Source organism: Nicotiana sylvestris, chromosome 7, assembly GCF_000393655.2.
Source record: "Nicotiana sylvestris chromosome 7, ASM39365v2, whole genome shotgun sequence".
Taxonomy (NCBI): Eukaryota; Viridiplantae; Streptophyta; class Magnoliopsida; order Solanales; family Solanaceae; genus Nicotiana; species Nicotiana sylvestris.
The window spans coordinates 5,899,146-5,912,824 of NC_091063.1; the positions used below are offsets into that span (position 1 = coordinate 5,899,146).

The 13,679-nt window shown below is 34.8% G+C and overlaps 1 protein-coding gene across 1 annotated transcript; it reads left to right on the plus strand.

Annotated features, from left to right (window-relative positions):
* Positions 1 to 8,527: 8,527 nt before the first annotated feature.
* Positions 8,528 to 9,082, plus strand: LOC138872702 (uncharacterized). The gene has a single exon (XM_070151112.1). The coding sequence runs from the start codon at positions 8,528 to 8,530 to the stop codon at positions 9,080 to 9,082; it is 555 nt and encodes a 184-aa protein (XP_070007213.1).
* The last annotated feature ends 4,597 nt before the right edge of the window (positions 9,083 to 13,679 follow it).

Sequence of the window (13,679 nt, forward strand, 5' to 3'; positions counted from 1 at the left end):
CAAAAGAAGAAAAGTACAAGAATAGAAGAAGAAATTACCTTGGGTGATACTTCACAAGCGTCAAAGGCACTGAAAATTGTTGATCATGAGTTGAAGAAAGTGCAACCTTATGTATATGATTAGAGTAGGCTATTGAGAACTAAGTCCCGATGTGGGATCAGTATTAAAGGCGGCTATCACGGTTGGTCTCCAACATGAATGGGCTACTACAATTTGACTCCTACTCAAATTAACAATTGTAGTCGGAGAAGGAAAAATGTGTTTCAGAGTACTACTTGAATTAAAAATTGTGGTGATACGAATCTACACAATAATAAATTGTGATGAATTCATATGTTCTAGCAACTGCCACGTGTAGTAGATCAACTATGTGCTCCATTAAGAAGTCAATTTTGAAGTCTTGCAGTGTCACTTTAACTAAGATTGCTTGGCATTTAGAATTCATTTTTAATTTTGGTGCTTAAGTAAAAGGGAAAGTTAGTTAAAGGATTAATTATGGCGAATGGGATCTGTCACTATTTTGGTCCAGATAGAATGCAATTAAGGTGTTCTAATTATAAGAAGAGACACTGATGAAGCCATTCCAAGGAAAATACGAATTGTCTTCAACAAATACTTCAAAGTCTAGTCCTTGAAATTTATACTACGACAAACCTTGAAGTAGGGGCATTTGTAGATAATTAAATTTTGTTAGATTTAAATCTGTAAAACAAGTTAGATTATATTTTAAATTCAAGTTATATTAGTCCAAAAAAGTATTGTGGGTTAGTATAATTGAATTAATTATATAAGTCCAATATATATGGATTAAATAAACAAGTCTTAATCCATTGGGCTAGCCCATTTAATTAAGCTAAAGTGATGAACCCACTTCATTAAGCCCAAGATGTCATCTTCCTAGAGGTCCAGTTTGGTGTCATGTGTCATATGACGTGGCACGCCAAGTCAAGTGGAAGAGCCAATAGGATCATGCCACGTGTCAAAATGATATTGCATGCCAAGTCACATTAAAAGGCTAATGAAATCGTGTTGTGTGTGCAATTGACATGTTCTAGCCAATCAAATGCGGTCTTGTCACACTTCAACTTGATTGGTCGGAAAGAATTTGTTCTTATCATAATTCTTCCCTCCCACAACTATAAATATGGGTCTTCATAACCTAGAAAAGACACCAGAAGTTATAACAAGAAGTAAGAGAGAGCTCGTAGATCAAACACCGCAAATTTCTCTACAAGTTTCAAGCTTCAAGCTCAAGAACAAAGAACAAATCAAGTTCAAGCTCAAGAACGAAGAACAAATCAAGTTCAAGCTCAAGAACGAAGAACAAATTAAGATTCAAGGAGTACGAGTTCAAAAAGTTCGTGCTAGTTGAATCCAAGATCATCGTTCGTGGCAGCAACTACATATTCAAGATCAAGCTCAAAGGCCCTTGAATTTATTTACTATTGGAAAAAAGAATCAGAGGATTTATAGAGATTGTACACTCATATATTTGAAATCAAATACGATGATTGTTGCAATATTTTTCGGTCTTCATTTTATTTTCTCGACGCAAATTTATTGTACAATATATAGGTGACTCTTGTTTTAGTGAATACAATCGGTAATAAGACTATTTACGGGCATTTTCCAACAATTCATTTGATAATATTTTCCTGAAGGTCTTAGCCTCTTAGGGAAATATATTTAATTGCCAAACAACATATAAGATCAAAGTAATTATAGTTTTGCAATATCTGGCTGCTCATACTAGAAAAAAAAAAACCTTACTCTTTTGGTCAACTTAGATATTTAAATTTACATACGAATTGAGAGAAGGTAAGATTTAGAAATAAGGATATTTTTTATTACTTTGCTAAAGGGTAGATTTAGACCAAAAAAATAAGGACAGGAAAATATAAACTGTTTACAATAGTACATGGATAAATTTGTCCCTTTTTCCTATTAAAAAACCTTCCAGAATACTATTTTGGATCGAGAAACCAATGATAAGTTGCTTTACGAATATTTTACTATACCATTAAATCCATATAGTGACCAACGAGGATAGTTTGGGAAGTAAGTACTCATTCATTCTTAACTAGAGGTCTCATGTTCGAATTCTAAAAATGAAATCTATCCGTTGTCCTAGATTTACTTCGCACTCATATTAGGATGAGAGTCAAAATTGAACTGAATGGTGAAGTAGTTTTTGTGATGATATGATATTTTGTTTTAAAAAGTAAAAGATATGAACATTACCAAAATTTGGACTTGGACTAAATTCCTCAGTGGGGGAGGGACGTTCACAGAGCTTTGCTTTGGAGTTGAATTTGGATGAGTATGAGAGTATCCAATGGACGGGCTTTCTACTGCCAAATATGGGCCAAGCCTAAGGGCCCCGAATACATGAGTAAAATCGGGGATTTGCATTTATACTAGGGGTGGACATAAAATCCGAAAAACCGAATTCCGAACCGAACCAAATTAATTTGGTATTTCGGTTTCGGTTTTTCGGTATTTCGGTCTAATTCGGTACTGAATTTTCGGTATTTCGGTATTTCGGTTCGGTTTTCGGTTTTATAATTTAACTATTTCGGTATACCGAAATATGGCCCAAACCCAATTACATATTTTATAGGCCCACAGCCCCACACGGACACCCAGCCAGACCCATCTCCCCCAACTCCCAACCCAAGCCCAATCTTCTGCCTCAAATAATCGATTAGACGATTACCCTAGCAGACACTAGTGTTCTACTGTTCTTCCGTCTTCGACACTTCATTTGCCCGGTGGGAGATATCATCGAGAATTCGAGATAGGGTTTGCTTACTGCTTCAGCCTTCTGTGCTTATTGCTTAGGAGTTAGGAGATATCATCGAGAACGAGAAGAAGAAGACGAGAATCGACTGCGACTCTAGGATATCAGTCTGCGAATCGAGTTACGACCAGTCGACATTCGAGCTCGAGTCTCATCTCATCTTCACCAGTTAACTTCACTACTTTTGTAAGTTTTGTAAGTCTCATCTCATTCTCATGATCTCATCCCAGTACTCGACTACTTTCTGAGGCTTTTGTTGAGATTTAATTTCTGAGTTTCTGCATCAAACTATTTTAGGGTTATAGGCGGCGATTTCCAGCTCGATTCGATTCCGGGCAAACGAAGTGTCAAAGACGCTGCTGTTATGTTCCAGTCTATCGAGCTCGATTCAATTTCAATTTCAAAGGTATGTTTCGCTTTCTTTTGGTTGTATTGCTGATTGAATGAACGGATGTTCCGAGCTTTTCCCTTTAGTAGGAAAATATCATTCGTATCACGTTAATACTCTTTCTTTTGGTTGTATTACCTTGTTTAGGTGTGATTTTTTGAACTTTACCATATCATATTCATATGAGTAACTAACAATAGCAGACTCCTCTCTTTGAAAATCATGAAATACAGTATCTTCTAGTATGTTGGCTTCTAGAATTTCAAGAAAAGATTTAGTCACTCTCTTAGCTTCTCAGCTGAGCTGGAGTTCTCAATGGTGTTACATCAGCTCTATTGTCAGTGACTATCAAGAATTGGTGTAACAATTATGATTGATGTAATCAAGACCTTAGAAACTATCAAGAATAATGTTTCTAAAGCAAATTCTAAGTTACAGGAAATTGTTATTGATATTCAAAAAGTCAGAAAATGATAATACTTGAAGATAACTAAAAACCACTGAAAAGTGAAAATGATAATCCTAGACTTATAATGTGCACACATAAGAAAACTCATGTTACTTTGGTAGCAAGGTAGATAATACTTGTATTTGTTTAATTTTGTAAGGTAGCAAGGTACTTATTAGTTAATTGTTATTGATAGCAAGATAGTTATTAGTTAATTTATTGATTGTTAATTTATGTTTATATTTGTTTAATTTTGTATAGATGGAAGATACAAGTAAAGTAAGTGATGTTGGTTCTACTGAAAGTTTACCTATTACGGTAGATAGTAACACCAACAACATTGATAGTGAAGATTCCAAGAAAAGGAAAGCAATGCAACCTAGGTCTGACGTTTGGAACCATTTTGATAAATTTGAGGTTAATGGGGTTGGGAAAGCACGGTGTCGATATTGTAAACAAGCTTATGCTGCTAATTCATCTAAGAATGGAACAACAGGATTGAAGAATCATTTGCTTAGATGCAAAGAATACCCACTTAAAATTGCAGAAGATAATAGTCAAACAAAGATAAATTTTCAATCTTGCCAAAATGATGAAGGATCAATTTGGAAATTTGATCAAAAAGTGGTTAGGAGGGCCTTAATTGAGATGATAGTTACTGATAAACTACCATTTAGCTTTGTAGAAAATGAAGGCTTTAAAAAGTTTATGAGAAAAACTCAACCACTATTTCGTATTCCTTCTCGTAGAACAATAACAAGGAACTGTTATGAAGTTTACGGTGAATTGAGGGAAAATCTAAAAAGTTCTTTTAGAGAAGCACATCCAAAAATTTGCCTAACAACAGACACTTGGACTTCATTACAAAGAATAAATTATATGGTGTTTGACAGCCCACTTCATTGATAGGGATTGGAAGTTGCATAAAAGAATACTTAATTTTTGCCCTATCACTAGTCATAAGGGTGAAGAGATGGCTAAAGCTATTAGGGATTGTTTGCTTGAATGGAAATTAGACAAGGTTTTCACTATTACTGTGGACAATGCTTCTTCAAATGATGTAACTGTCAAAGAATTGTCTAAACAGTTAGATATGTGGAAAACTAATATGATGAGTGGTAAACATCTTTATGTGAGATGCATGGCTCATATACTAAATCTAATTGTGCAAGATGGTTTGAAAGAACTTGATACTTCTGTGACACGTGTTAGAAATATTGTGAGGTATGTGAGATCTTCGCCTGCAAGGACCTTAAAGTTTAAACAGTGTTGTGCACATGTAAAGGTAGAATGTACCAAAATGTTGTGTTTGGATGTTCCTACTTCCTACCAGGTGGAATTCCACCTATTTGATGTTGGATACAACACAACAATTTGAAAAAGCCTTTGACAAGAATCTTTTTGATGATGGATTTTCTGCATATCAATGTTCTCATCTTTGTGAAGATGGTGGTAATGCAGGTCCTCTTGAATCTGATGATTGGGTGAATGTGAGGAATGTTATAGAGTTTCTTGCAAGATTTCACGAGCTAACTAAAAAAGTTTCAGGTTCCCGTTATGTCACTTGTAATTCTCATTTTGAGGATGTATCTGAACTTTATTGTCATTTGAAAATGTATTTAACTATTGAGGATGGGCATTTGAGAAAATGGCTGAGCAAATGCAAGAAAAGTTCAAGAAGTATTGGGGTGAACCTGAAAAGATGAATAAAATGATTTTTATTGCTTCTGTCTTGCATCCACGTAACAAATTTGAATATGTTGAGGGAGCACTTGAAGAACTTTTTGGGGAGGAAAAAGAGAAGAAAATAAATGTTGAGGTGTATGCTTATATGAATTCTTTGTTTGGGGAGTATCTAAAAAAGTATTCAACCGAATCTTGTCATCAATATCCATCTAGTTCTACTTCATCTAACAACACACCTAAGACACCTAGTGGGAGTGTTATAAGTGCATCAAAAATTAGGACTAAGCTTAGCTTAAAGAAACAAAAGGAAGACAATGGAAGTGGGGGTGCTAAATCGGAGTTGGATAAATACATTAGTGAAGAACAAGAGCCTTTTAGTGAAGAATTTGATATCTTGAGTTGGTGGAAAACACATGCTCCTAGATTTCCTATTCTTTCGGAGTTGGCTCGTGATGTGTTGGCAATTCCAATTTCTAGTGTGGCGTCGGAATGCGCGTTTAGCACTGGTGGCCGTATTCTTGATTCATTTAGGAGTTCATTGACTACTAAATGTGTACAATCTCTTATTTGTGTTCAAGATTGGATTAGAGAAGAGAAGAATCTTATTAGTGTTGAAGAAGACTTGAAGTATCTTGAGGAACTCGAGCTTGGTAAGCTTTAATATTTTGTTTGTATTTTAACTCAAAATAATATATCATGCCTTTTCATTTGTATGACATATTTGGTCGTATTATCTTTAGATATGGAAAATAATGGAAGCACTACTAGCATTGTTTGATGTATAGTTGCAACTTGCATCTTGAGGGGTAAGTTTAATACTCTATTTGTTTGGTGATAATGATATACTTAATAGTTTGTAGTTTTGTTTTATTATCATCAAACAATAATATTCTAACATATGATTTATATTTTTTTAGGTTCAAGTTCAAGTGCAATCATGCCCCGTGCTACTGCTCAACGCTCCGATATTTGGGAATACTTTGTGGTGAAAGAAGATAACGGAGAAGTTCGCAAGTTTGTTGTCTACAGACTGTAGTTTGGACTGCAGTTTAGCATTTGCAGACTGCAGTTGTGCCTATTCTTTCTGGTTTCTGCAGTTTAACTGTTTAACAGTTTTAAGTGTTCAGCTACCATTTATCGGGAATACAGTTTTAAGTGTTCAATTTATCTGCAGACTGCAGTTTGCATCTGCACTTGCCAGATTGTGAAATTGTTGTCTGCAGAAATCAGAATGATATGCTTTCTTGTTTCAGGCTTTCAGCCATGAGCCATGTGCAGTTGTGCATATTGTGCAAAGTGCAAACACTTTAAAATTTCGATTGTGCAAACACTGCATTTGTTGGATTGTTTTTATTGCACTGGGTTAATGTGTTTAGCATCTGCAGACTGCAGTTGCCAGTTGTGCAAGTTAGCATCTGCAGTTTAATTAACTGTTTAACAGCTTAAGTGTTCAGCTGCCATGTGTTTAAGTTTGGACTGTGTTTTTATTGCACTGTGAGTGTTAAGTGTTAACTAATAAGTTGATTGCCAGATCTGGCGTGCAAGTGTGCATCTGCAGTTGCCAGATTGTGAAGTTGTTGTCTGCAGATGCAAACTTGCAAATTTGTGCTTCCTCTTCCAAATTTGTGCAAATTTTTCAGTGTTTTCAATGTGCATTGTGCAGGCTTTTCAGTGTTTTCAAACTTGTGCACATTGTGCAGTTGTGCAAAGTGCAAACATTGACTGAAAAAATTGCATTTGTGATTCCTCTTCCAAGTTCCAATTGTGCATGACTGCATATGCAGACTGCAGTTGTGCACTGTTAGGCGTTAGCATTTAGCATTGATTATTCAATATTCATTGATTGTTAAACCGAAACCGTACCGAACCAAAATAGTAAATACCGAACCGTACCGAAATATTTTGGTACGGTATTTGGTATATACAATTGATAAACCGAATACCGAAATACCGAACCGAAATTCATACATACCGAACCGAAATACCGAACGCCCACCCCTAATTTATACCCATTTTTTGGATCACGTTTTAACTTATACCCGCTTTGCAACATAAACTTCAAGCATACGGACTTGAAGTAGCAAAGTCAATCACGCAAACTTCAGCATTCTAGTAGACGGGCCTGAAGTTGTTTGTAATTGATGAACTTAAGCATTCTATTAGCTGAAGTTTTGTTCTCTATTTGTTGAACTTCAGCATATTTAGCTGAAGTTTTGTCGTAAAGCTTTTTCAAAAATTTCAGCAGAAGATGCTGAAGTTATTTAGTTCATTTGTAAAAACTTCAGCACTAAATAAGCTGAAGTTTTTGTCCTATAGTCGTACTAGCTGAAGTTTTGTTCTCTATTTGCTGAACTTCAGCATGTTTTAGCTGAAGTTTTTCGCGTAAACTTAGTGTTGGCTGAAGTTTTTGTTTGTAATTGTTAAACTTAAACATTCTACTAGCTGAAATTTTGTTCTATATTTGCTGAAATTCAGCATGTTAAAAATTACTTCAATGTGTAGGCACCCCCTGGTTTGACTTTGCCACAATCTTTGCAACCCCAAATACCAACAGCCTTCCTCTTCACAACGTACTATAATGCCAGAATATAATTAACATTATTATCAATGCAACTATGAATACACGGTCCAGAAAACTATCAAATAACATTTAAGCAAAGTTGTACCTTTCCACATAACTCACAGAAATACTTGTTGTGCTGACTGACCTCCATCTTGTTAATCTGCTTCCTCAAACTAGTATCATAACGGGTACCTGAAAAAACACAACGTTATACCAAGCCATAAGAGGCGCCTGAAGTTGTAAAAATTAAGGTATAGGTTAAATGGGGACGACCAAATAGGGCGCCCCTTGTAATTTTTACAGTAAAATCTAGAGGCAAGTGCACAAATAACCATTCTAAGGGATGCTATTTAGAGATTAGTCAGTATTTATTTTGTCCTGAAATTTTAAACTAAAAATCTTAACCTCAGAACATTTAGAACATTTTTTTCCTAAAATATTGAACTGAAAAACTGAAATGCAAGACGCACTAATTAACATTTCCTTCTTGTTTTTCAAGAAGGAAATGGGAGCTTTGGAGCAACGACAAAGTAATTTTCGCGTGACCTATAAGTAATTTTCGCGTGACTTGAGGCCCTTAACAAATGTGTAGAGCAATATTTGTGTTGCTACGTCGTCGAGGTACCTTCCCAATGGGTCGCGATGTTACCATGGGCAGAATTTTGGTACAATACTTCTTTTCAAACTTTAGCTGGTGTGACCCCCTTTCAGACTCTTTATGGTCGTGAACCACCTACTGTAGCTCGATACATTTTGGTAAGCGCAGCAAGTGAGTTGGTGGAGTCCTATCTCCTACAGAGGGATGAGGTGCTGCACATCCTCAAGCACAATTTATTAAAAGCCCAGAATCGTATGAAGTTGTTTGCTGACAAGTCTAGAATTGATACTTCTTTTGAAGTGGGTGATTGGGTATATGTCAAACTTAAACCCTTCCGACAATCAACTTTACGCTTGCAGCGAGACCATAAGTTGGGGAGGCGTTATTTCGGACCCTATCAGGTGTTGAAACGCATTAGTAGCATTGTATATCGTGTAGAACTTCCTGAATCTGCAAGGATTCAATTTGTCTTCCATATTTGTATGTTGAAGCGTTGTGTTGGTACTCCAGACCAGCAGGTGACTCCTCTGCAACTTGGTGATTCCAATGCCTTTGATGATCCAACTGACTCCAACCTTGAGGGCAAGGTTGCATTTTAGGGAGGGAGTAATGTTGTGAATGAGAATAGAGCTGACTGGGTTACCACGCAAGATGAGCACATGGGACTGCCTCTAGGGATGTTCATAAAATTCTGAAAATCCGAACCAAACCGAAAACCAAATCAAACTGATACTTTTTGGTTTGGTTTTGCACTTTAAAAACCGATCAAATTTGGTTTGGTTTTGGTTTTAATTAAAAAAAATCGAACCAAACCGAATATAGGAGTAGCTATTTTAAAATTTATTATTACACCTATATATATGTATACTTTTATACAAAATTTTAAAAATTTTATACTAAATATTAATCGTTTGCACTTTTAGTACAGTTCTTTACGTTTACATTCTAGTTTAATTGATAGTTTTCTTTTGTTTAGTGTAAGAATCTATATCATGTTAAAAATAATATATTTTTAATTGAGTCCTTAAATTATTCATCACTATTTGATTCAAGTATCATCAATATATCTTGGTAAATAATAGATTTCTCAAAGGGCAATTGATTTGATAGTGTTACATTGAAAATGTGGTCGCCGAAATGTGTGTTTGGTAGTGTATGTCTTATATTTAAGAAAAAACCGACAAATAATCAAAAAAACTAAAAAACCGACATAAACCGAATCGAGAAAAAACCAACTTAATTGGTTTAGTTTGGTTCTAATATTTGAAAAACCGACTTACTTGGTTTAATTTCTTTTTAGGGAAAAACCGATCCAAACCGAACCATGAATACCCCTAACTGCCACGGAGGAGGACTTCTAGAAAGGTCATTCCTCCTAAAAGACTTGCTGATTACATTTGAAAAGAAGGAAGATCACGTGAAGAAGGGTAAAATAAGCTAAGCAGTAGTATAAAGCATCATGAGTGGGGTTGTTGCGAGCAGACAATTTGTTATGGATGATTTTGTTCTCTTCTCCTCCTTCTGAGTTCCTCCTCTCCCTCTAATTCTCTTATCTATAGCTACTGTTACTTTTAGTATTCCTTTGTAAGTTTGTTTGGAACTTCAAAAGAGCAATTACTTGTAATTCTTGTTACAACTTATCAATACAAGTTTGGGTGGAATTGATTACTGTTTTATTTAATTAAGTTTGTTACATTGGTGCTTTCATCCAGAGGTCTTCAATGGACGACCAAAAACTCAAGTCTCTCGCGGAGGAATCAGTTCAAGGGGTGAAGGATTCGATCCTTGCTGATATCCGTTCACTGTTACGGGAGGTGATGAATCAACCTCGAGATCCAACGATGGAAGTCACTCACCATTGGTAGGGGAGAGGTCCACACGATAACCAAACTCCGGCAGCGCAGACTCCTCACCACAAACAAGCTATGGTGGAAATAGGGCGGTTTCGTGGTGACAATCCAGCACCGTTTCAAATTTTCAGAGCCACTTTGAGCACCTTGCCAATGAAACAGATGACATGACTGATAGTCGTATGGTACGTCTCTTTTTTCTATTTAGGATCATAAATAGAAAAAAGAGTGAGATGAGGGATATGCCACTCTACTTTTTCAAGCAGCTTTTGCCATTGGAAAGCAAATTAATTAGAGAATAAATTCCAAGTTGGAAAGGATAACATAATTCTAGTAGCATCAGAATTCAGAAGTCTCTTCTGGAAAAGTTGTACCAGAAAAAGTGTACACTTAGACATTTCGAAATGCCAATTAGTACAAAATAACAAGTCTTTTTTTCTTCTTCTAGGAAATAAGAAAAGAAAAAGATATATCTTGCAATTGGTTAACGCTTCGGCACGTTACAGATAGTGATGGAAGTGGGATTTTCACTAAAAAAAAAATTCAAAAGAAGAAGAAGAATTAACATGCAAAAAAAGTTAAAAAGGATTCAACATCCAAAGTGTATATATATATATATATATATATTAGAAGCCATTATTGACGAAGGGGTTTGACCAAAACCCTCTTCCGCCCACCTAGCTCCGCCCTTGATAACGGAACAAGGAAAGGAAAACAATTATTTCCAAACCCTTAGTCGATGCTACAATATTAGGGGGTCGTTTGGTACAATAATGAGATATTTCATGAGATTAGTTATCCCACATTCTATATAGGATAACTAATCTCACCATTTTAGCGTAAAAATTATTCCGAAATTAACTAATATTCCAAACCAAATATGAGATAAAGTTAATCCTAAATTTTATTCCGAAATTATTATTCTTATCCCATGTACCAAACAACCCTCGAGAGACTAATAACCTCGAAGTCTCAACACGTCAACTAGTAAAACAAACTTTAATATGAGAATGCAATTGTGTATTTACATGAGGTTTTGTATTTTTTTTAGTTGATATCTTATTAATTTTATAAGAAATAGGTTAAGTCATTTATTTTCTTTATAAATAGCAACAATGATGATGAAGGGGAGCTTTGACGTAATTGTTAAAATTATTATGGTGTGATAAGGAGGTCACAGGTTCGAGCCGTGAAAATAGCCTCTTGCAGAAATGCAAGATAATTCGATTTTTTTTTCGAACCCCGCACATAGCGAAAGCTTAGTGCGTCGAGCTGCCTTTATAAATAAGGAATTTTTACATTCCTATACACTATATGAAACTATATTACCCTCCATATTCAAGTTTTACTATAATTACATTTTATATACCCAATTACCATTTATGTACATTTTAAGGGAATTAATGATAATAATTAGTGTCCTAAAATTACTCTAACATATCTTCCACTCCCCCATGTTTCTCTCTCCACATCACACCCCCCCTCCCCACGTATCTTGCACAAGAGAGCATCAATTCCGCCATTGACAACCATTAAAAAACTTTTAAGCTTTGAATTCGAATTTGGGTTTTCAAAAAATATTGTTTGTTTGGATTGGATGTTGTTGTAAAGAATTGAAAATTCTCTCTACGTCTCTCTCTATCTCTCAATCCCAAATTTCAATAATGTAAAGCAAAGGAAAAGAGAGCAGCAATTCCACCATTGACAGCCATTAAAAAGCTTTGAAGCTTTGAATTTGAATTTGGGTTTTCAAAAATCATTATTTGTTTGGATTGGGTGTTGTTGCAAATAATTAGGAATATGGTTTGAAGTTTATATCTCAATTTTGAGGGATTTTGGTGAAGATTGACTTGATTTTGACTAAATTTCAGATTGAATCTCAAAGAATAAGAAGAAGACATGACATACATTATACTGTAGAAATTATAGTAAAATTGTAGAATAATTGTATTCTGGTGTTTGTATATTTTTATTTTATTTATTTAACTATTGTATGAAAGTTGAACAACATTGTATAAAAATTATATTTAAGTTGTATGATATTGTAGTTGTATATAATTAAGTAAAAATAATGTCGTGGATTATTTTTGTTGTTATAAATATATGGTTTAAGGCTGGAATCATTGATTAATGACTTTATTAGAATGTTAATTATACTGTTAGGGTGAACTAAGAAGTCTATAAGGGGTGATATGGGGTATATAGATTCCAATCGGAACTTGCTGCTCGTCGTGAAGTAGTTGTGACTTGTTGTCGCTATATGGTGTCTTTTTATTGATATTTATATGTTGCTGGATTTCTATGATGTACCCGGCCATCATAAGGCTCAGTAGAATTGTACCCGACCATGTGGAGCTCGGTAAACCCAAGTGATCAGTGGTTGCAAAATAGATGTCGTACCCGGCCGACTATAGTGTGGCTCGGTAGAGTAAAATAGATACTATATATAATGCATGCTAGAGTCATGGAATCACGTTCTAAAACTTTCGGAGTGACCTAATGTCGTTGCACCTTAGATTAACATTATGGACATCCATACCCTCAATATGAACCTCAGTAGGATTCAAGGATCATACACACTTGCTTAGAATAATTTTATAAGGAAAGAACAATATGGACAACCTTAGTTGCTAGTAGTAGATCCGTTATAAAATAGCATATTCATTTCACTTTAGATCATGCCAAAAAAGAAAGAAGTAAATGCCTTAACATACCTTAATTCCTTTGAGTCCTTAATACATTCCAAGATATTCTTCAAACAACTCAATTCAATCTACAATAGCATACAGAGATTCAAAATTAGTGTTGAGTTTTGGCAAAGTCCGCAACTTAAACTAGTAGCTGAAAATTATAGATAAATTGTATAATATATAATTAGTTGTATAAAATTTATTTTTACTATGTATGAATCATTAACATATAATTATATTAAATAATCATACAATTAATTATATATTATACAACTTATCTATAATTTTCATACATTATTTCTACTTAGTTATATACAACTATAAATAACAACAATGATATTGAGGAAGGAAGGCAGAAAAGTCCAAGTGGAAAGTGGCAAGGCCCACAACCGCTTTTGGCTGGAAGCCTGGAACTCATACAAAGATTCCAAATTTCCAAGCCAACCATATTAAACAAATTGACAAATCAAACGTCACTCCTCTAAACCCATTTCCACACAAATCCAAGCTTTCAACCAAAAAAACATTAAAACTAAAGAAAAACTAGGGTGTGTGGTCGTGGTTTGGAGTAATTAATCTAACCATAAGCTTTTGTATAGAAAAATATAATAGTATTTGATTAGCTGTATAAGAAAAAAGTAATTCGTTGCACTAAT

Bases quoted from the DNA above. Each gene is read 5' to 3' on its own strand.
- LOC138872702 (XM_070151112.1), top strand. From the start codon at position 8,528: ATGTTACCATGGGCAGAATTTTGGTACAATACTTCTTTTCAAACTTTA.